The sequence below is a fragment of the Lepisosteus oculatus genome, chromosome 2 (genome assembly GCF_040954835.1).
Source record: "Lepisosteus oculatus isolate fLepOcu1 chromosome 2, fLepOcu1.hap2, whole genome shotgun sequence".
NCBI classification, from domain to species: domain Eukaryota; kingdom Metazoa; phylum Chordata; class Actinopteri; order Semionotiformes; family Lepisosteidae; genus Lepisosteus; species Lepisosteus oculatus.
In genome coordinates this window covers 59492586-59517232 of record NC_090697.1, presented here as the reverse complement: position 1 = coordinate 59517232, position 24647 = coordinate 59492586, and the positions used below count along the sequence as shown (strand labels likewise).

At 35.0% G+C, this 24647-nt stretch overlaps 1 protein-coding gene across 8 annotated transcripts in view; it reads right to left on the bottom strand.

Annotated features, from left to right (window-relative positions):
* wdr26a (WD repeat domain 26a) overlaps nt 1-24647 on the bottom strand; it is a 51021-nt gene that overhangs the window by 18914 nt on the left and 7460 nt on the right. For all 8 annotated transcript variants that reach the window (XM_015344626.2, XM_015344674.2, XM_015344649.2 and 5 more), the window contains exons 4-10: nt 14223-14359; nt 13179-13276; nt 6631-6787; nt 4965-5103; nt 3840-3980; nt 3179-3298; nt 2392-2537 (exon numbers count right to left, since the gene is read on the bottom strand). In XM_015344626.2, the coding sequence (XP_015200112.1) occupies nt 2392-2537; nt 3179-3298; nt 3840-3980; nt 4965-5103; nt 6631-6787; nt 13179-13276; nt 14223-14359 (938 nt within the window). The remainder of the gene's footprint in view (nt 1-2391; nt 2538-3178; nt 3299-3839; nt 3981-4964; nt 5104-6630; nt 6788-13178; nt 13277-14222; nt 14360-24647) is intronic.

Here is a 24647-nt window from a genome sequence, read left to right as displayed (position 1 = left end):
ATTGACTTGTCTTTTTTTTAATACTAAAGCAATTATTAGCCATTTGTGGAATCAACAATGAAATATCAAAGAAATTGATATAATTGTCCACTTAATGAAGGATTAATACAAATGTATAGAAAACATATCTCTGTATTTAAAATGACATATTATAGCTTTTAGTGTGGAATCTTCTTTGTGATTTATTTAACTCATTTCATTGTATGTTTCTATTGCGTATTTTTAATTATTGAGCTGTGTAGGTGAAGGGTGGGGTTAGTTTTGTGTCTAAAGTAATTGGCTTTGTTCTTTATCTTCAACTACACTGTGATTAACAGCGATACCAGGAAAGTGGCCTCTAGATGCAATAACTGCCTGCTCACACCCAACTGTACCTAGCACACTTTTGTTAGTTCATAACTGAAAAGGAAATAAAAATAGGTTTGGATTCTGCACATCAAAAGCCTAGAATATTTTCATTGTCGTATGTAATTTAATTGAATAATATATAACAGGCATACAGACTCACTACAGACAATAATTTGGCTGTACTTTGTGTTCAATAGGTTCACACGATGCGCTAAATGGTTTAAATGAGACAATTCTGGATGTTCATTTTAAAATGTTAAGAAAACCAGCATTACCTACGGGAAAAAAAAAAACATTTCTGAGCTTGTAGGATTTATGTTTGTGGTTCTCAATTCAATACTACATATGTTAATCAATTATCTACTCACGCCTATACCAGTACAGTATCTCTATAAAGATGTAAAACCAGCTGACTGAATGATCTAATTTGATTATGAAAAATAAAATACAGTAAGGCTGCACATCTGCCAATTTAACATGCGAGTTCTCTTATTTGCGATTCAGTCTGGCAGACTGTCTTAGGTGAAAGATCATAGCGGGATGAAAACGAGTTAAGGTTCTGTTAACCGCAACAGGATATAACAACTGGCATAACAGGATCGTGAGACAAATCACTTGAGAGAGCCTCTCCTTACCCAGGTACCCACTACCCAGTGCCTGATTCTCAATGTGGTCTTGTTTTTGTTACAATTAAAAAGCACTCCAGGTTCTGTGTCAGCAGTGTGGGAACCAACAGGCTGTAAATGACTTTGCAAAGCCTAGAATATTTTCTATTCTAGGCTTTGCAAAGTGACAGTTTTATTGCTCGTTTCATTAGAGTGGGGGCATACTAATAAACCTAACCAGATAACATTACCCTTTTAATGTGAACAGCAGGGAAAGATGATAACTAAAGTTGCCACTACAACCATTACCTTCAAGTTTGAGAAGGAATACGATTCATATATCAACAATATCCCAATCCTAATTCAAAGACGGCTTGTGTGGGCGAGTGGCAGGAAATAAGCCATTATTGAAAGAGAATCATCTTAAAACTTATATGAAATTTTTGCTAAAGAATGAAAATGATACAGCATATATGTTGCAGGTTTTTTTGTGTTTGTCGTAGGAAAATGGATCATCCAAAATACAGATGAGTCCTAGAGAAAAGGCTGCTGGAGTCAGCTTCACATTTCAGCAGGACAAAGACCCATAGCCTCACTGACACTCAATGACAAATTAATATCTTTGAGTGGCCCTCTCAAAATGCTGACATGATCCATTTGAAAATGTAAGGTGAAACTTGAATATTTCAGATATCCCCAACAACCTCGTCAGTACTGCAGAAATTTTGTCAAGAAGAAATGGCAAGGAATATACCATCTCACTGTGCAAAGTAGGTAGAGACCATTTCAAAACGTACATTGCTGTAATTGCTGCCAAAGGTACTTCCATTAAGTACTGACCTTTTACAGAATAGAGTAGAACATTTATGCTTTAAATCTTGATTGGAATAATTTATACACAGACTTTGGTGACACTGAACCGCCTTCTCGGAAGTTTGGTTTGATTAGTATAGTTCTGAACAAAAAAGTTCATTTGAAAAAAACTGATATATTATCACATTCATCAAAATTTGACTTGATAGGTGGTGAAGTTTTGCAAGGCTTCACAGGCATAAAGGAATTGTTTTACTTTATTTGATTCATGAGCAATTAAAATTTAAGGCTTACTCTGCTATGTTTATAAATAATTTTCAGCTACAGTTTATCTTCTTGTCATCATAAATTACCACTTTTGCAAAAGAGTTTTCTTCGGGTTGAAATAACTCAACTGTGATTTATGATCTTTTCCAGACTTTTGCACTTCTATTTGGATCTTCAAAATGTTCAAAACTACAGGACATTAGCTATTTAGTGTATAAACATACTGCAAAAGTACTTTATGCAACAAAAAATCTTAACATCAGTAGGTTATTTACATTGAAATAAAGACAAATGACTGCTTCCAAGACTGAAAAGATTAACTACTTTCAAATCATAGAAACATATCAAGTGGGCTTACATGTTCCTATCAGTAAGGTCCTCAAAATTGTAACCCCGTATCCGCTGGTGTGTGTCTGAAGCCAGGACAGTCTTCCCATCACTCAAGCACCAGAGACACTGCACTCTTACACCCTCCCAGGAGTCCAGTAGGTTACCATCTAAATCCTGCATCGTAGAGCACAGGAAACAATACTTCACTCTACAATTAACCACCTTTTCTGCTCTTTAGAACAGGTATTTTGCTCATGTCCATTCTAAGCCATAGAGCTAAACCAGGAACAAAATATTTAAGAAATAAGACTTACCCATAGAATTGGTACAGTTAAACAGCTTTTAAACAAATATTCTCCTTTGAGAAATGTATTTAAATTCAAGGCTTTTTAGCAATTTAAATTTGTATTTCTCCTGACTTTAAATACTTCAATAAGCATTGACATTCTAAGTCAATGACTAAGTACTTGAAAAACTTAACAATTATGGTAAATGTACACATTTAATATTTTAATATTAGTTTCAGCTGTGGCAATTAGTCAACAAATCCAGTTATGTTTGCTTATTACTTATTTACTCTACAAGCGGTGGCTACAGGTTCTCATAAACACAGAGCCCAGATGAAGAATTCTAAGGGGATAATTATTTTCATCATAAAACAAGTAAGCCTTACTTATTACTGAAACATTTCTAACACTTAGAAATGAAAACATTATGACCTGGTTGTCTTCCTACACAAGCTTGTTACTTCCCCTTCAGGGAGACAGAAGTCTTAAGATACTACAGCAAAAAACTAAAAGAACCCTAGTACTTACACACTGATAAAACTGCCCTCTCTGCCCTCCCGTGACAAAACGCTTTCCATCGGGGTTCCATGCCACACTTGTTAAGCTGTCCTCATGTGACTGACTCATTTTTGTCCGCAGTTCCCCGGACTAAGGAGAAAAGAAAATCACAGTTTTCTGAACTATTACATATAAGGTTCAAACAGTTTTCACACCCAAAGAAGGCTCCACAGCTGAAATGTTGTGTCCTTCCTTTTCCTTTCAGCACGGAATAAACTTTTACCTGTTCCATATCATACTATCGACCACCTAACCCTAAATATTCTTCTTGTCCACAGTTCCCTTAAATATCTACAACCACCATCTGCGCCAGGCACTATTAGGCAACAGATGGTTCTGTATAACAGACATACAATGATCATTTGACTATTTCAAGATTGCTTAAAGGCTTCCCTGCTTGTCCTGCGCTATTAGTTTTTGCATCTCTCACAGAAAGTCCTCTGCTATTTACAAATAATGACTGTCTAGCTGTTTCAGGGAACATGTACAAGCCTATAGTCCCCAACTCAGGCTTTGACTTTTTCAGATTGGTATTGGTTCTGGTCGGTATAAACCTATCATCTTGATCACAATCCCTAGAATTAACTGAACTCATAAAATGTACAATATTTTCACAGTTTAGACCACATACCTGTACATTCCAAAGCCACAGTTCAGAACAGTCATCAGGACCGCATGCTATAAGGTAATTATCATCAGGACTCCAGGCCAAGTAAGAAACACCATACGCATGCCCTTCTAAGGTCTTTAATAGCTTTAGCTGATGAGTATCCTGTAAAAAAAATCTACTTGTTAATAATGCTTGTTTCTATTAGCATTTAACCAAGGATTGATTAAAAATGCCATGCAAATAGACACATTTATAAATAGTGCACTAGTATTATAAACAAAATGTGGCAATGGAATAAGGAGACTTACAATTTATTCTGTATATTTATATTTTTCTTTATCTTTTTTTAATGTATTTTCATGTCTTTTACTCTTTTAACACTATGTACAGAATCCTTGGGTTTGGAAAGGTGCTTTTTAGATAAAAATTATTTAATGCATTGCAACACTGCTCCAAATAATGCTAACCCTAATCATGTCTGAAAATTCTTTTATGTATTTTATATTAATATATAAAATGAAAAATATATTTATAAAATATATTTTAAATATTTTATATTATTCTAATAATGAAAGAGATAAAAAAGCAAAAAATAAAAGGAAGATCTATTGGTGCGAGAGGACTTTAAGCATCACAATCATCATTACTTGATTCTTTAATGAGAAAATGAAGCATATCAGTTATTTAGCTCTGAAGGTACTCAGAATAAATCTAGGCAAAGCAGCTGCATTTTCTGTTGCCAGCGAAAATTTTTAATTTCCTTTTTAGATCCAACAGGCAGTCTGTCATTTCTATTTGTATGCATGTTTGTACAGGGGTTGAAGCCTGTCTCCTTTGTGGCTCAACTATGGAGGATTATTTTATCAAAATAGTCAATTTCCCTTATAAATTCTATTTTTGAGTACAATGTAGTTTAGGAGCATGTGGTGCTTTGAGCTCTGGAACACACTCCAAATGCAGATACTAGTTTGATAAGATTATGTGTTTTGTGAATCAGAATGTTTATGGAAAATTGAACTAATATTATTTAAATTGTATAATTTGTTTGTACGCAACTAGTGCCTATTACACGGTGTCAAACTGGTGACTGAACCTCAAAGTCATAACTACTCGTTTTGTATAGGAATACAGTTTGATTTCACTTACTGTGTCAACCTGCCATATAATAACAGTGGTATCTTTTGATCCTGTTGCTAGTTTAGTGCCATCGTTTGAAAATTTGCAGAACCACACTTCATTACAGTGTTCTGTTAAGATTTGCTGGGTGTAACAAGGGAACTGTTTCCTGGAAAAAAAAAAGAATTTTCGATCAGAAAACCTAAACAGTTGCTTAATCATTCACAATACACAATGATTTATTCCAGTGACTTATCATACATGAACATTCACGCTGGTCTCGAGCAGCTCTTTTGGTATTTAAGTGCCAGGCACTGCTAAGCAAAACTTCAAATGTATATACACAATGCCATATTGTAATAGTACTTAGCATGACTACATTTATCTTTGAAGTAACTGTCTTTAATCTGAACATCCTCTTCATCTTTTAAAAATAACATTTTTCTAAAATTTTAGCACAAACTTTTATATTTGATATAAAAGAAAGAAAATTAAACTGAAGATAAATTATTGTTGCTAAAGTAGGTATATGATAACAATTAGAAATATTAACCCAGGGGTGTAAATACTACCATGATTTTACAATTTTTGGGTGTGAAGTATCCGTTTAGAAGCTTTTATACATTCATGGACTGTAAAGATTTGCAATCAAGAAACTCTGGATCCAATTTTCATAACGCCGCAAAACAAAATACAAACATTAATTCAATCTACCCCTTGCCGTTTGCACAGATACTGAGATACGGTCTATAATGTTGGAGGAACTTGGCTTGACTTCACAAAGTACTACTTAATATGATGGTATTAACATCTAAGTACACAAGGAAAAACTACAAAATGAACCAACCACCACATATTCTTAGAATAAAACTGACTACATTCTTGGCTTTATTCGTATACTTGGGTACTATGCTACAGTGAACAAGTAGCTCAGTAGGTAAGAAAATAACCATTCTAATTAGGGTTTCAGAGAGGCAAGAATCTAATCTCGGAAACCTAGGGAATAAGAGAAAATGCAGTCAATGCTGGACAGAACACCTCCCCATTACAGTGGGTTACTAGGTGTGTCGTGAAATGCCGAAGGCTGTGATTGGACATTCTTCTATAATGTTAATCTTTTTTATATAATTCTGAAATATATAATGATGTCCCCTAAAATATATTTCAACACATTTGATATTTGTATTTCAAAATGGGTTATATAACTTTTGTTGAAGGCAACGATGTGTTCTTTTTTTCTTTGTGTATAATTAATTTTAAAAAAGTAGTTTTGATGATTTACAATGGGAAATTATGACACTTAGAGACTGTCAGGCACTATTTACTCAGAAAAGGTGATCCCCCCTGCCCCCTCCTCCCCACTGGCAATTATAATAAAAACCAGATCTTTTAGTGCTTCCAGAAACCAAGGTAATATATACATTTTTTAAATTAGTTAAGTTACTAGTGTAGCCTGTGAATTTTAAATACTAAAACATGTTCCTTCACTTATAAGAAGTAGCTCACAAAAACATGAAATGAAACAGGCAAGGTTTTACACATTACATCATGCACGTCTGTCCTGGTAAACGGAAATAAACAGGACAACGATCTGCAGTCTCCAAGAGATAATTAGAACAGCATCTTTCTCTAGTTTCTGAAACCAATGAACACTGTTCTTCATGCTTCTGCTGGGGCACAATGATTGTCCACCCACCTGCTGCAGACATGATCTATTAGTAGGGAGACAGAGTCCAGGCTCCCGTCCAGTTTGGTATTGTGGTAGAGGCACCGGTCCCGCTGCAGCTCCACTGCCTGCCGCAGCAGCGTCTGTAAACGGCGAGGGGGCAGCATCACTGACGGAGGCAGGTATGCTACAAGGAGAAAAAATAAAGAATGAAAAAAGGCTAAAGTAAAAGAAACCTCCGTGTTCATAAATATCATGGCTGTCAAAACAATTACAAATGGCTCTGAAAAGTCTTAGAAACGACTGACAACTTCGTAAACCTCCAGAAAGCATCGGCCTACGGTGTTGGGATATAAGCTTGCATAATCACTGATGCTGACTCAATGCCAAACACATAAATAGTAGTGTAGCACGTGAACAAAACTATAGACTTAAAATGGAAATCAAATGTTACCAACTGCTGTTTGTCATCAGCCAGGTCTAACATTTGAAATGACAGAAAAAGGACATACAGGTTAGTGACTATGGCCCACTGGTAGATTTTATTCTTATCTGAAGAAAAAAAATAGAGCTAATATTTTTTCAATAGTGCTAATATCTAAACAGTAATGTTTTGAGATTGAGGGGAAAAAAAGATTTGCAATATGATTCTCCTCAATATTGGGGAAAAAATACCAGTAACTGTATTCAGAAATTTCAAAGAGCACACAAACAGTTGTGTACAGTTTAAGTTCCAGTTGAACAAAACTAATGCATAACTAAGCTAGGCATTTTACAGATTATTCTACCTGACCTTCACCAAGTGTTGAAATAAAGCTATCGCTTTGGCCGAAAAATCAATAATTGAAAAGACACATACAGACACTAATTATTTTATTATAGCAATATTATAAATAATTCAAGATTTAGAAAGGAACAATTTTTTGCTATACTTATTGCAGATGTAAAATGTAGTCATTAGCATAATGATTTATTGCATATATCCAAAAATATTATATATCTACTCCCCAGGTCATGCTAGGATTCTGTTTGGAAGCAATACTTATTTAACCACTGCATGCATACATATAGAGAATTACTATTCCCGATATTGTAGCAATCCTACTTTATTTGACCCAGCTGCTATTCCAGTAAGGAAGAGGGGAAAACAGAGCAAGATCGCAGGCTAACCAGTGTTTATTATTCCTTAATGGTTAACAGGTGTGTGCACTAATCACAGAGAGGGAAGAGAACAAAAGACCGAATGTAGCAGCAGCTACCAGTCCCTGAGGTAGAGAAAGAAAAGTTCATATATATATAGTTGTAGTTTCAAAATGTTTTCATAACTAGTATAATTTAATGCCGGATACACCATAATATTAAAAATCTAAAGTATGATAAATAAACCAGAATGACTTTAATTAAAAATAAAATACATAGCAAGTACATACGAAGGTACTTCCCTGACATGACTGCAATCTGGGTTACTGAAAATCTTTAATGAAAAAAAACGAAATAATATGCAGATGTTAAAAAGTGTGAAAGCAAAGTGAGGCAGAAGTGCAAAACAAACCTGTGGTGAAGAGCACATTACTCACTCCACACAACTCATTCATAGGAGATGAGTGGCTGGAAGCACATAATCCAGGATTGGGATACATGTGCATTAATTTGAATTACAAAGCAAAATAGGCAAGGGCCTAAAGATCAATTGACTGCTAATTTCAACCTGGGGCACAAGCAGCCAGTTTAATCGAAAATGATCTACCAAGAACTCCACAAAGAGGTGAGCTCAAACCAGGTTACAATACACAGACAGCTTACCACACTTTCCAATACACATTTGGGAGTCCAGAAAGAGCACAAAAAATTGAATACTGAACATTGGAGAAAAGTGAAGTATGAATCATCCTTCACTATGTTCTAAACAGAAGAATGCAGATGTAGCACCAACCTAAAGAACTCAACAGCCCTTAGTGCTTGGTTTAATAAGTGAATGGTATTGGAAGCTCTATAGCATTGAGGGGTACATTTTCCTTGCATTGTTTGGGTGCTGTCATTCCCTGAGAAGGCAAGGTCAATGCTAATCGCTACTTAATGGTACTGAGTGATCATATTAAGGGATCCCATCCAAAGAGCCCAATGGTTTGAATCTACTGAAGTAGCCAAATGCCCTATTAAGTGATTTTACATTGAAGTTTCACTTTTTATGCCCTCTACTGATTTAAATTCAGTAAACAACTTTCTATACTATAAAACTTTCTATATCTATTAAATAAGCATATTCATATTTTGATTTCAGAGTGACAGAACCCATATTATTTTATCCTAAAGCATAAACCAATCTTATTGTTCAAATATGCTTTACTGTATTTATGTGATAGTGGTAGAATTATTTTATTTTGACCATGTGGCTATAGGGAGCTCTATCCTTAGCTGAACAACTAGCCTTCAGGCATTCCAGACATTATAATCTCAGTAAGTAACCAGTAATAGTAAGATTAATCACAATTTCTATAAATGTTTAACTGTGCAAATCAAATTGACAAAAAAAAGCATAAAGAAACAAAAAATAGGTGTTGTAACTACATTAAAAAGCATTTCAAAATGAACAAATGCATCTGGTTTGGTATCTATTTTGCATATCCTGCAATTTTTAAAAGGAACACACTTATAAGATAATAAGACAGCAAATTTGTCAATGCATTATTTTTAATTTTTCATAATCCAGTGTAATTTATCTAATACAAGGGAATTTTTCTCCAGTTCTTAAATTTCCATTAACTGTAGCAGTACTGTGCTTCTTACATAAAATGAAATTTACAGAAAAGAGTGTGTACAAATTATATAAGTGCTTTCTCATGCTATATTTGTACTTAACCTAAAAACTTTTAAGCAATCTTGTTGAAAAATATGCTTTTTTTCCCCAATACAGCCAGACAACAAAGAGCAGTTTCTGCTACAGCAACTACAAAGCTCAGCGATTTTGTCTAAAATACATACAATTAACTTAAAACCAATTTTACCCTGGGCATTAAAATACGGATGTTTTTAACCATACTGGTTTGCAAATTGGTCAAATTATCAATAGGTCAGATCCAGAAACCATTTCATAAGTAAATTTTACAGAATTTGATGGTAATAGGGTCCTATTCTGTTTGAAGCAGTGATTAGCCCACATGAGTATATTCTGTAATATAATGAAGACTACTCTGAAACAAAATGAAATAATCATTAATGGATCACAATGACTATAGAAAAAATAAACGAAGATGTATTAAGTAGAAGAAGTTATTTAAGGACATTCTAAGGGCCATAAGTAGCTACCGCTTAATGTTTACAAATATGCTTAAAAAGATAAATCAAATCTGAATTACGTAATTATTTTGTTTTTTTATGTAAAGTCATAAGTAAAGTGTATGTGATTAGCATTCAAGGAATAACATTCAGGAAGCTTTTATCATAAAAGAAGAGAATCCCGTTTAGGATTTATGTAGTTTTTAGTTTTTTCTTCCATTATTATATAAATCATAAACACTAACCAATTAAGCAACAGATCATTTAGGAAATAGCCTAACAAACCTCTATAATGTGCATATGATATGAACTTAGCTATTTTACATTCTTTACTGAACAATGGCGCCACATACTCGTTTGTACTTTATTAAAACTTACCTTTTTTTTTCCTCTTATTCACCCAAACATTTTTGGGTAAAGAGCTTTTTCTTACTTTTGTATTTGTGATCTGTGTTTATATTCATATGCTAATACACACAGCACACAATCACTTAGCAAAGACTAGGTTACAATTTTTAGAATTAAAGCTTATTTTCAAGGAAATTCGCTCTCCATTTCTGGGGCAATTTATATTCTGGACTTCTAGTTTACAGTTGAAAATGCATTCCTGTAATTCCTGACCATGTCAAGCTTGAGACCACTGACTAAAATTTATTTGGGACCTGGATTTTTCATAAATCTCTTTCTTTTCAGATAAGCTGGAAGCCAGCTATATGTAATTTGTGAACTCATGGTTTTAGTTAGGTTATGGCGTACACACACGCAAAGTTAAATGTTTAATTTTTTTATTATAAATATCAGTATAACCATAGTGTGGTAAACAGTTTCCCCAATAACTACGTAGACGGCCTACTTCTGAAACACAACCCAGCAACATAATTTAACATGACAGTAGTATAACAATTAAGTTACTGAATAAAGTCCTCAATATTCTAAAAATAACTGCAGTAATAAAAAAAGGTTACGTTGAAATATTTTAGCTGTAATTATATTCCTAATTACATGAAAATGGAAAGTTATACAAGGATATTTCTAAGAAAAGAGCAGAACATGCGAAGCCACAAATTAAAAAAAGAAATGCCCGGTTCTTCCCTCTTATGCAAGACAGTAAAGCAAAAGCAAAGATTCTGCAAACAAACAATAGGAATGTACGAACTTGAATCTGCGCCTTCAACAGATAGGGAAACAGGAGGTGACATCAAACATTGTAAAGTGCAATATTATCGACACAGCACATTTCCCAAAACAGTTATTGTATTTTTTTTCCCAGAAATTAAAAAAAATATGCTTATCAGTGTTCTAACATTTATATGAACAACAGCAGTAACTGAATTAAGAGGGTTTTATAGCTATATTTGGATACAATATTTACAGTACAGGAGGCAGGTAAAAATAAAACTAGGATTGGCAAACAGTTCAACTCCATATTAACATTAGATATTTAATGTTCTGCAATCATGCAAAACATGTACTTAAAACATACAAAACTAATATGTAGTTTTCAAAAACAGTAATATAAATCAGCCATATTGATGTTTTACTGCAATAATAATCCTGCTCATTACAAGAGGAACCGCTGCTTCAGACATTTGATGTATATTCTTGGCTGAGGAGCCAATGGCGTGAAGTTATCACCTGTGAGATTATTACTGAATGCCTCTAAGTTAGAATACTACCAAAAAGGTCATATTTTCTAATACCCAAATTGGTGAATAAGATATTACACCATTAAAGTGTATAAACATGTACCCTCCAGTTATATTAATACCCCTCCAAAAGAAGTTAAAAAAAAAACATGTCAAATTAGCATAAATTCTAAAAATCACCAGTCATTTATTCACACCTCTAACCACTCCTTCTAATAAAAAACAACAAAATAGAAGTGAAACAAAATTCTCTGGAACCATATCGGAAACCACAGAGTTTCCCTGAGGAATAAAAAGAGGTAACAAGTGTTTTCCAGTTGCAGCATTATGATTAAGGTCAGAGCTCTTAAGGCTATGAACAAAAGGTCTGGTCCCTGATCTCCAGAAGTTGGGGAATGGCTGCAAAATAAACTATAAAATGTACAACTTTTCAAGTAGAGCCAATTATTAAGAAACATAAAGCTACTGGCATAGTGCAAACTCTGCCATCAAGAGGTCACAAGTGTACCTTGCTACCATGGACTTTAAAAACAAGTGGTTTAAGCAACAACCATAAATCCAAAAGCAACAGCTTGAGATATTTAGCATAAACTTGCATCTTAGGATATACAAAGTAGCAATAGCTGGCTTTTAATGTTGCTTGTGGTTTTAATCTTTTATTGTGGTTTTGTCTGAGTTGAAGAAAGAAGCCTCTTCTGAGGACAATCTAAAAACAATTCACAATCATTATATTTCACATAATTTAAGAAAAGTGATACTCATATCTCATATTGAGAGGACACTCCTAGTCTTCAAATATGGGGGGGCTATTTTGTATTAGGTTTATTTTCATTGACAGTTCCTGAAGCCCTTAAGATGGGGAATCAAAGTCCAGGTCAAAAAATGATATTCTGGCCTGGACCCCAGTTAGCCTGGCTTGATGAAATCTGTTTTGAAAGGCATATTTATGTGACTCAGGAGGCTGCATTTAGAAGAGTTTTTAACATTGACATTGTGGCATTATGGAGAGCTTTTGGAGCATAGTTATCAAACCACCTAAAACATATTTGGGTTTTAATTTAGCCTTGGTTTATATTTTATTTTGGTTCACATTGGATTCCTCTTTGAAATGCTCCCCTTTTTGTAGGATTTTCAAACCATTTTTCTTAACAGTCTCTTCACTGCAATACGGAAGTTACAGATTAAGCAAATATTAACTTAGATTACTCTAGAACTGGAAGATTAAATCTGAATCTGAGTAACTTAAATTTTAATAAGTTTTTTCAAGATCACAGCAGAAAAAGTACACATTAGTCAAAGTAAATTATGCATTATGGATATTACATTTATAAGCTTTCAAGACTAAAGGTAATTATTCACTTCCCAAAACACAATTTGGATAAATCCATAAGACCCTTTTAGAATTATACTAATGAACTAGTTGGAAGCAACCAAAGGAGCAAGATGGGTCCTTATCTTGTATGTTAATCTTAGAAAATGTGAATTTTAATACCTTAAAAAAAACTATGCCCAAGAAGTCTTGGGCTTTCATATAACACAATGTTATGAACATAACTCCTTGTAGGGATTTGTCAAAATTCAGAAAGAAACATTTTGAAAATATTTTACCATACTGAGATACTTCACTTGTTATTAAAAGCAAAAATGTAAACCAACTTTGTAGTTTGTCAAGAAGCTTAGACCGTGAAGCTGTCCCTTTTCCTTCCCATTCAGCTTTTGCACGAAGATCTTCAGCATGGCTACACATAAGATACCTGCAGGAAAGAGACATTAATTCTATTTGTAGTAAAGAAAAAACTGAAAAAATACATAAAAACAATGAAGACAACCAAGTGGAAAACAAGACTTTTGGCTTTCCATTTATGCATTAAGCAAAAGTCTGAATCAACAACTATATTAAGAAATTGATTAAGACAAGATTGTTATAAAACCTCAAACAAATGCTAGACTAGCAAGATATGTATAATGTGCAAACATGTGTCATTTACCAGTTTATGTAGTATAAAGCAGTGCCAAGTATGTGTATCAACATTTATACCATTAATATTGAATCATTTTGCAAATATTTTATAAAAAAAATTGTTCTCAAATGAGTTTTTAAGCAGCTGTTCTAAATGACTAGATATCAGCAGATATGAGGCAATTTGACCAGTTTACATTTTTTGAGAACTCACTTTGCATATTTGGAAAAAAAGGAACTTCTTTCTTGCACTTCTTTTCTGGGAAATGCTTTACTTAACTGGATAAAGCTGGAAAAAAAACTATTTCTGATTTTCTGAAATTTGTAATAGCAACCATTTGTATCCCTGTGAAAGGATAATGCTATCATTTGTGACACAAAAACTACTCCAACATTGTTTTCTGCATGGAATTACTGCAGTAGTTGCACAAGTAGCAAGTAAAAAGATTACACTGTTAAAAGGAGCTTCTAGATGCAAAAATACATGGTACCTCCACTCCACAATTTTATGAAAAGCATTGTTGTTACATGCAAATTGATGAACAATAACATTACATTTTTTTAAATCATGCCAAAGTGCCAGTATTTCAATTTTAATAATAGGCATTTTTCCAATAAAATAGAAAAGGCCACACTACCTTCACTTGAAGCCTGAAAACAAACTGGTATACACCGTATGTTGCCAGAGCACATTAATTAACGAAGTAAGGATTGGTTGATTTTTTTAAATTCTTACATACCCGCTAAGGACATGAATACGATCTGTGTTGTACTTTAGTGGTGTCAGTTCACCTCGCAGGACCTGAAGTGCTTCAAGTACCTTCCCATCTTCTAAATACTCCAGGTACTTTTGCTGCAGCAACAAGAACTTCATTCTCTATGAAAGACAAATAAATACAAAAATAAGCATCCTCTTAACATATGAAAATGAAAGCTCTAAATCTGTTCAAGTGGATTCATAAGTGTTTAGACAATGCCCTGTTACACAATGACACAAAATGCATATTATGGAATGGTGTTCTTCAATCCCACTTCTTGAGGGACAACCCCAGCCCCAACTCTAAATAACCTTAATAAATCCACAGTGAACAGTTTTGTTACCCCAGTAAAGTATTTAACCATTTTCTATGAAAACGATGGACTCAGCCTATGCAATACTACAAACAACCTCCTATTAAAACTCCACTCACATTTTTTATTTATGATCACTCAAAGTTTGTTACAAAGAGCTAAATAACATTTCAAAAGGTGGGACACAGCATTATCAATTAGTCATTTTCATTTGTGGTTAACACTGGAAGTACTCCAGTTGTTGGTATTTAACTTCATCCATTCTGATCTTTAGCAATTTGCCTGTAAACTTCATTGCACAGTATATTACTCTAAAATAAAATCAATACTAGTTCCAGTTATAGAATTTATTACAGTAAATGCATTCCTCTTTGGTTGTGTACATAGTCATCTGCTCTCACAATTCAGAGATACCCAACACCATGCACCAGTCTATCATCTAAGACAAGCCAAAAAAACATTGCAGTGTGTGGCACTACTAGTGGCATGAAACAGAAATTAAGTTAGTAAAACAGCTGTGGGAAAGATAACTTAGAGGCTAGAAGGTTGCAATGTTCCACACTTGTAATACATACATTAGCTATTTTCAATTTTACAAGAGGATGCTGACACTTAAAACTGTTCTGTGGAGTTGAAGTCTTTATCCAACATCCATCAAAAAATGTAATATGAGTTATGAGACCAATACATTTTTCACACTTGCTCACATGTTGAATAAAAAATCCAAGATTTCTAACTAAATGTGAAATCTTGTTTAAATATTTAGATTTAATTCATTTCACATTCTAACTGTAACATGTAGAGCATTTGTGTCACATTCTGTGGTATTCTTTACTTCCAAAGTAATCACTGTATACCACTGTTTGCTTTAACAAAAATAACTGAAATTTGAATCCTGCACAGAATACTTTGCACTTGAAGGTTTAAATCAGTTTTCAGAAATGAAAATTTTAATCAGTATTTTCCTATTACTGTTCACATAGCACTGGTTCAATTGTTTCCACTGGGAAGCAATTGTGCATGTGCTCAACATTCAAATGTTGAGCCAACATGTTTTAACCACAGCACAAACATACAACCTGGTGCATTTCTGCTGCTTTGGAAAGCCAAAATTAGATTAATAATCAAGAGTAGTAGGTGAGAGCAAGGAATATTAGTTCAGAACAGTGTACAAAAATCCAACCCCAACCCCATTTGAGCTAAAGAAGGCAGTTTAGGACACAAGGGCAATGCTGAATCTACATTACTAGTTCTGTTCTGCTCACTGTATTTTTTAGACTGCAGGGAACGTACACTATTTCAATTTCCAAAGCATATCCTGTTCTACTGTCTAAAATATAATTATAAAAGCTCATGAGTTTCTCCATGTCTTTGTCAACACCATAGCACAGATAACCTGCTGATGTTTTGCTTACACTGCCAGTGTAGACTGCAGCTTTGCCTGCAACAGAGACATAAATGAAGTGACACACAGTATATCAGACATGTCCAAAATGGCTGTGGTGCATACAATCCTTAAATTGTTAGTCACTGATGCATCACTCCTTAGTTAATTGATATTTTGCCACAAATAGTTCCCTCCTTTGCTTTACAAGATACCTACGGACATCGAAGAGTAACTTCCAATGTGACAAGACATTAGAAGACAAGATGGGTTTTAATTGCCCTAAAGTGTAAAGTCTAAAAGTCTTAAGTGTAAAATGTAGTTATTCTGCCCTATATGGGTTTATGATCAAATGTTCATCTTAGTGTGTCCTTTGTCTTTCTGATGTAACGCTGAGATTCATGTATCTTGATGTCTACCTGGCATGAATCTGATCTTGCCATTCCTTTCAATACACAAACCTGGTGTTCAGTGGGAAGATTCAGTACATTACAGATGACAAGACCTCCTACTTTTCATAATAGTCATCACGTCATCATATTAATGGTCTTAATATTGATTAAGGTGATGCCTTTTATCAAATCTGTTAAAAAGCAAATAAGCTGGGAACAGAATGTATGTGTAGACAACGGTGACCAATTTTATCTTAGTCAGTGGAAAGTACTTTAATTACAATATTAAAGATATCTAACAAACTTCACATTCTCCTCATTCATTCATTGCAATCTGATACATAGTATTAACTAGTGTTAAGGTTTAAAATTTGCTCTATGCATTTATTAAGTGCCAATATTAAAGAATATTGATTCTTTGTTTGATTACAAGAAGCCAAACACTAAACTATTAACAGGAAATAAACCAGCAATAACACACCTCCATTTCAGCATCTCATGTGAGGAGCATCCACAACAGCCCTAGTTCTGCAATGAGTGTCTTTAGATAGGACTGCTAAACACTCTCCTTAACCTTTGTGTCTTGTTGACATGTGACAAGAACTTCTGAATTTGGTCATGCCTGGGCAGAAAAGCAGGAATACTTTTACTGCCTTGGCACAAGGAGGGTTGAGCTAGTTAGCTCCAAACCAGCCACACCAGTAGAGGAAATAATGCATGGCAGATATATGGAAACAAACATATTATAGATGTCTTAAGATCCTGAAATAAGGCCCTGGACCCCTGTCTTTTTTGCCCAAGCTATAAATGACTACAAACATTTTTATCTGCACGTTTAAAAGCGAATAATTATGGTATGGATCTTATCTGCGAAAATTCTAAAGTTATCGCAGATGGGAAATAAATGTGCAGTAACTCCAAATTTTAGATTTGAATAGCTGCTAGCAACCCATCATTTCCAAACTCTTATTCTGTGTATATACCTTCAAAGAAATATTGCTCTTCTGGAGCATCGGAGTGACTGGTGCTCATAAAATCTGAAATAGACCAAACTTATATGCAATATGATTCAGATTTCCTGAACAGAGCTTCATATGCCGTACAAAAAAACTACATACTGCAAGATTGCCATTAATTATTTTATTTACTTAGCTGAGCACAATATACTCTTCAGGGAGACTTGCAAAGGTATGCATAATCTTTAAAAAAGAACAAATATTGAATCAATACTCTTGTACTGGGTATAGAAATCATTACTCTCAGATGAAAATTAAGTCTATACATCTATCAACTTAGTATATTTTAATGAAGTGAAGAAAGACACCATGACAGAAAATAGTCTTAAGCTACATAAAATTGAAGGCTATAAAAAAACTCAGATTTCTGAAAATATTGAAATGCATCCATAAAACCAAGTTTATCAGCTCTTTTGTTTAATAAGGAATTTTACCCCTTTTCTGTCAAAAATAACAGAAAACGAATAAACAGTCCGCTGTCGAAAAGGGAGCTTGATGCCTGTATATATTTAGCCAGCTGCCTACTGCAGCAGGGAAAACAGTACAGAGCTCAGACACTCTACGTCACTTCCTACTCCCTTGCTCCCCTTCCCCCACTAGACGGGAAGCTTCTCAACCTTTGATTACAATTCACTCCCAAGATGTCCAGTACACTAATATAACAAAGAAATGCAAGAACAACTATTTTTCTGCAGCTTTTAAGAGACATGAAAAACCTTTTAGTATTTTTAAATTCAAAAGACGAACATGTTATTTCAACAAGGCCTACTTCAACATACCACTCAATTCCCAGAATAGTTCTGCTGAGTTCAAGTCAAAACAAACAGTGCATATTACAGAGAAGAGCACATTAAACTGGAACTTTAAACTTCCAGTTTAATTAAACGGTAAACTCTAAATGTTTCGTAGTGATTAAAATGCTAAAACACTTTTCGCACAGAGCAAACATTTGCAGCTGGTAGTCCTCAATCACCACATTCCTACGATACAAAATTATTTTAAGCAGGCTTTATTTTGAATGAGACCGACCAAATTCATGACCTGGGAGACACCTTGCAATAGAAATTTAAAGTAGACAAGTGCATAATTGAAGAAAAGGCTATAAAGACTGCTTACGAGAAAGCCTCAAGACTAAAATTTCCACATAAACACTGTGGGGATACAAAAAAGGCAATCAACATTAGGATGTGTAAAAATGTATAAATTAAATCGGGGCATGTTAAAATTGTACAACGTATTAGTACAAGCCTGTACAAAAAAGTAGTCACCTCAACAGTGGAGACTAAGAAGACCTATAGAGATATTCAATGTCTTCAAAGACAAACCATTCTTCAGGTTTCCAGAAAAAAGAGTGTAAAACAAACCAGAATACTTAAATGCAACCTAGAGAGAGGTGCATTTAAAATGGATAGCTATAATCATTACCTTACACATAGCGAAGCAGGAGTATCTAGGTATCAAGCCATATTGTTGATGGCAAGATTAATCAAAATTCAGATTGGTCAATTAGATCCTTTACACATTATAATAGATAAATACCTCCTGACCCTTTCAATATCCCCTAACTTCCTGATGCATGATTTAAAAAAAAGCTGCATGATAATATTAAGAATCACTTCTGGATATGGTCAGTATTACAGGTCTAAACAAGGTATTTTCACAGCACAAATTACATCAATACCAGCTGCAAACCGGGTCAGTTACACGCACAGCCCTTTTTCCACAGAACAACCAATCTTATATATTTTAGTAGTATAATCTCTACAGCAGGGGTGCCCAACCAGTCGATTACGAGCTACTGGTGGACCGTGAAGCAGCTGCTGGTAGATCTGCTTTTTGATATCTATTACAGATTTTACACAGTTTATTAAACTAAACAAGTTACATTATCAAGTGTTTAGTTTTTTTGTCCACTTTCCTCTATTTTGTCAAGGAAATTTTCCCAATGACGTGATATGCTGGTATCTTTTGAAAATCGTATATTATCATAGCAACATGAAAGCCCGCGCTATCAACAAGTTGTTCACACAGAAGCTGGCTTATGTAGCGTATGTTATTAAACCTACAAAGACTGTTGCAGAAAATCAAAATGAGTGCAGATGCAGGAACAAGTTCGTAGAGAGTGAAAACCTACCACTTTCATCAAGAATGGAAGGAGGAATTCTTTTTTACAATGACTAACAGCAAATGCATATATCTGATATGCAAGCAATCCATTTCTATGCCAAAAAGAGGCAATGTCAAATGGCACTATCGTTCTATGCAAAAAACGTATGAGAGGGATTATCCAGCTAGAAGTGAGCTTCGTAAAAGAAAGGTTGTGGAACTGAAATTTGAGTTGTTAGTTCAACAGGCCATTTTCCTGAGACTACCACAAAAGCAAAGGCCACAACTCTAGCATCTTATCGGGCAAGCCCTCTGCCTACAAAGCGAAAAAAATGTTTCGGTGATGGAGAAATCATAAAAGAGGCATTTTTAGAAGCAGCAGACCCATTGTTTGATGGCTTCAAAAACAAGTCGGAAATAATGTCTGCTATTCAGGACATGCAGTTATCCAGAAATACGGTGACACGGAGAAGTGAGGGAATAGCCGCGGATCTGAAAGATCAACTGAGAGCAGACAATCGGCACAGGTATTTTTCCCTTCAATTTGACAAATCCATGGACATGGCACAGTTGTGCATCTTTATCCGAATGGTTTTCGAAGACATTAGTTCATGAGGGGAACTGCTGACAATATTGTCACTCAAGGGGCAAACTAGGGGGCAGGATATTTCAAGCGTTCACAGAATTTGTGGATAAAAATGCAGCTACCAATTCGGTTTGATCACGACTGATGGCGCACTGGCAATGACAGGTCGAACAAATGGATTCAGTGCACTTTAATAAAGATAGCAACAGGTTTCCTGGGTTTCTCAACTATCACTACATACTCCACCAGCAACCTTCGTGTATAAAAACTTTAAACATTAAGTAGGTTATGGATGTTGCAATGAAAACTATATGCTCAATCCGTGCTAGTCTTCACAGACGGCTTTTCTGCACTTAGAGGAAAGGGATGCAGAACACGTGGACCTTTTGCTGCCCACTGACATTAGATGGCCAAGCAAAAGTAAATTTTGCAGCAATTTAGAAAACTGCTGCAAGGGTTAAGAGTTTTTTATTTCTTCTAAGTTTGAATACAAGCAGCTTTTAGATGACCAACGGCTCCTAGATTTAGCGTTCTTAACTGACTTGACAAACATGCTAAACAAGTTCAACCTCAACAAAAATATAACGGACATGATCAGCTCTAACACTTTTAAGGAAAAATTACACCTCCTATCCTCCAAACTGCGGCGCAATGATCTGCAGAATTCTGAAAATATGCGCTCAGAAACAGAGCATCACGGCAAAACGTGTTCAGGTGAACTGTGCAAGACATAAAGGGCAAATGGAAAGCACTGCAGCCGAATTCCACAGGCGTTTCATTGACTTCACAATGCTTGAACCCGTTTCAGCATTCATGCGTTTCCCATTTGGCACAGAAATTGCAGTGGGTGACATTGCCTCCAAAATTGCACCTCTTTTTCACTTGGAGGGAAAGTGAAATTCTGGCTGTACAGAATGACACTGTGCTGAAATCAAGAGTTAAGAAGCACATTCGGGGAGATTCTTGGAACTTACTTGCAAAAGACAAGTACCCCAACCTGAGAGCATGTGCTGCTCAGATAACTGCATTCCTTGGGACAACCTATGTCTGCGAGTCAGCGTTCTCTCATTCTTTTCAATTCTTACCGACAATCACATGGAGGCCTGCTTGAGATGTGCAACCAGCAGCCACAATCCTGCCTAGTAGACAAACTAGTAGACAACGCTCAGTGTCAACGAGCGCATTAGGTAAATACTGTTCATTTTACCATTTCTTTTTTATACATTGTAAAAACATAGTTGAGTTGTTTTGCTTTCAATTAAATGATGCATAGGCCTATAATGGAACAAGTAATAGGTTTATTCCATGCTGAAAAAAAGAAGAAAGAGAACACAACGTTTCGGCCGTGGAGCCTTCTTCAGGTGTGAAGAAGGCTCACCTGAAGAAGGCTCCACGGCCGAAACGTTGTGTTCTCTTTCTTCTTTTTTTCAGCATGGAATAAACCTATTACTTGTTCCTTTGCAGCCTGCGCATGCTGACGCAGCTACCCACCTGAACTACATAGGCCTATAATGCCAGGCTGGTGGGTTATTTATTAAGTGACCATTGCATCACTGAATGGTAGATAACATTAGGTAGGTTGTGGATTAAAGTAGATCGCTCCTCTAAAAAGGTTGGGCACCCCTGCTCTATAAAATACAAAATTGGGAGGCAGAATGTTTGTGCAGCACCTTTTGATATCATTTGGAAACCATCTACCTCAATTTAGAAGCATTTTTTGCATTTGGCAATCAAAACGGCACTCTTTTCAAAAGCTACAGGTTGCCCTACAAACCATTTTCAAATATAATCTGACCTCTTATTTTATTTATCTGGAAATTTTCAATCACTAACTGGTCGAAAGGCAGTGCTACAAAACTGAAATGAAAATGTATAAATTCTAACTAATCCATAAAAAAAATATTCACTTTAACATATCTGCATTCTTTATGTGAAAACCAGTGACATCCACCATTCATATTCTGCTTAGTACCGCTAGATTGTTTCAAGCAGATTTTTTTTAACAATTGCCATCAACTGCTATACAAAATGAAGTTAAATTCCAAAAATTAATTTAAAGTTGCTTCTACAATTCTTTAGTTTACAACTGGTGAGAAAAGATCATGCACACGTTTGTTGATAGATGACATATGTCATCTATCAGTGAAATGCACACCCTCACTTCTTTTGAGATAGTAACTTTTTTTTTTTACTTGCCTGGTCCTGCTCAATGTCATAAAAAACAAATAGGTCCAATAACAGTACCTAAAAGCCAGAGGACCATCTCATAAAAGTGTTTAAGCCATGATATTTATAATAGATCATTAACTGAATTGGTCACTAACATGAGTCAAAAAATAAATACCAAAATTTAGAACAAGTCTGTGCAACACATACATAACCGCTTATAAGCCATAGACTTCTAGCACCTTAACTGGAAAATTAAGACAACTTCTTAGTTTTTAAAGAACATTAGAAGTTTCTATGGCGTATGCTTTTGACCTTTTTGCTATGTTCAGGTGCAAAACAAGTTTGAAAGTCCATAAAACTAGTCCAGTGGTCTTTGTGCATAACCAAAGTGGTTAAACTTGTAAAGTAAAACTTCATAAAGTAAAGCAGATAGATCTGGAGAAGGTTACTTCTTCCTTTGCGTACAATGATGTCCATCAAGAACAAGCAGAATGCCCGTCATACCATCATACATGTGGAATGTGCATCATAACAGCCAGATTCTAGTTACCTACATCTGGCCGCAGATCCAAACTGAACAGCCATGCCAACAGAACACTGATTATGGATTCCAATGTTAAACCAACACTACAATCAGCAATGTTCAATATCTGAGATGGGAATCCCTTCCTACGATTACAATAACCACAAATCTGACCTGTACGACTGAGTGACAAGAAGCACCCTTCATCAAAGCAGGCATCATAGCTGTCAAGAAAGGTAATGTCATAATACATGTCTGCTGCTTCTCATCAGGAGGTACTGTTGTTTTTAGTGATTTTTAGTCACCCAAGAATCACAAAGGATCCACATTCATGCATGACATCAAATAGAAGCATAAGGTCAAAGTGAAGTGGTATGACAAGAATGAATGTTCTTGACTGGGTAAAGTCCTCATGTGGCATTATAGGCAGGGGGTAAATATTTCTGCAAGGCACTATACATAGAGGGGTAATACTGCCGAGTATATTCTCTGCACATTCAATTATATATCCAGGGGTGAGGCTCTGTATTCCCTTCTTTGCTTCTAGACATTCATTAGAAATAAACACCATTCTTTACAGATGATCAACCCAATATAATTAGTGTCTCTTCCTGCCATAAAAAGGGTTTTGGGGGAGGACTACCTTGCCAAAAAAAGTGAATCCAAATCCATTTAAAAAAAGCTCTGCTGTTTTTTACAGGCTGGAATTAAGATGACCGCAAGTGAACTTGTGACTAAACCATCTGGCAGGAAGTCCAGGGATGGTCACTGAGACATGAACATATACGCCCAACAAAAACGTGCAAAAACCATCTGTTCGCTACGTGGTCTTGTGCAAGGAAATAATATTTGCAAAGGAGATAGACAAAAAAATATTCAAAGAGAATATCCAGTTTCTCCAGGTTAATTCAGTGGGTTCCTAAGAGCCACAGGGGCTCCAACAAACTATGTACTAACTTTCAATACTGAACAAATGTCTTAATTGACTACTATTTCACACGTAACAATTTAATTTAAAAAAATCTGTGCATCTGAAAGACTGGGCTTGGCCACCACTATACAATCTAAAAAATCTGGCCTCTTACAATTACACTGTAAATAATACATAGACGTAAAAAAACATCACTGTGTAGTGCTTAGATATAAATATTTACGGTGTGGGAAAAGCTGTCATGAAATATAAAAGTAGACTGCTTATTCTTCATGGAAATGATAGGAGCACTCTGTGCTGCAGCTTACTTTAAAAAATAAATATGAATTCAACTTGGTAGTGCTTTGCAACACTTATTTCACGTGCTAACTTAATATATATGATTGCAGATTTTGATTCTGCTCCAAAAGATTCTCAGCTACTTTCCATAAAGGTGTTTTGATACTCTCTCATGAGAATGAATACTCACTTCCACAATCTTAGGGTGCTTGATTTGGAGATTGAAGGCCTGTTTCAACTCTGAATCTTGCTGTGGTAAGCAAAGATGGCTAACACTCCGTAACCTGATAGATATTAATGTGGAATCTGAGTGAACTGCTATTTAAATACATTCAAACATTTCAACAATACCTGCATGTTCTCAATTCACATTTTTCTAAGAAACATATTTTAGGATTCTCTTTTAAAAATCTTATGCTTATCTTGGGTTGTCTTGGAAACACCCTACAAAGATTAATAAAATGTACTTTCACCAGAAGGTTGCATTATCAGTCATTCCTTAAAACAAAAAGAACACTTAAATCAACAACAATGACCAGTTAAATAACTTAAACGTATTTAAATCTATCAATTTCTTTCAAGTACAAAGTAATACTTTATCTACTTTAGCTTATAATTTAACCATGGCTTTATTTTTCACTGGCAATACAGAGTGAGGTGTAGATCAAACTGTGCATAAAATGATTAAAGTATGTAGAAAGAGAATAA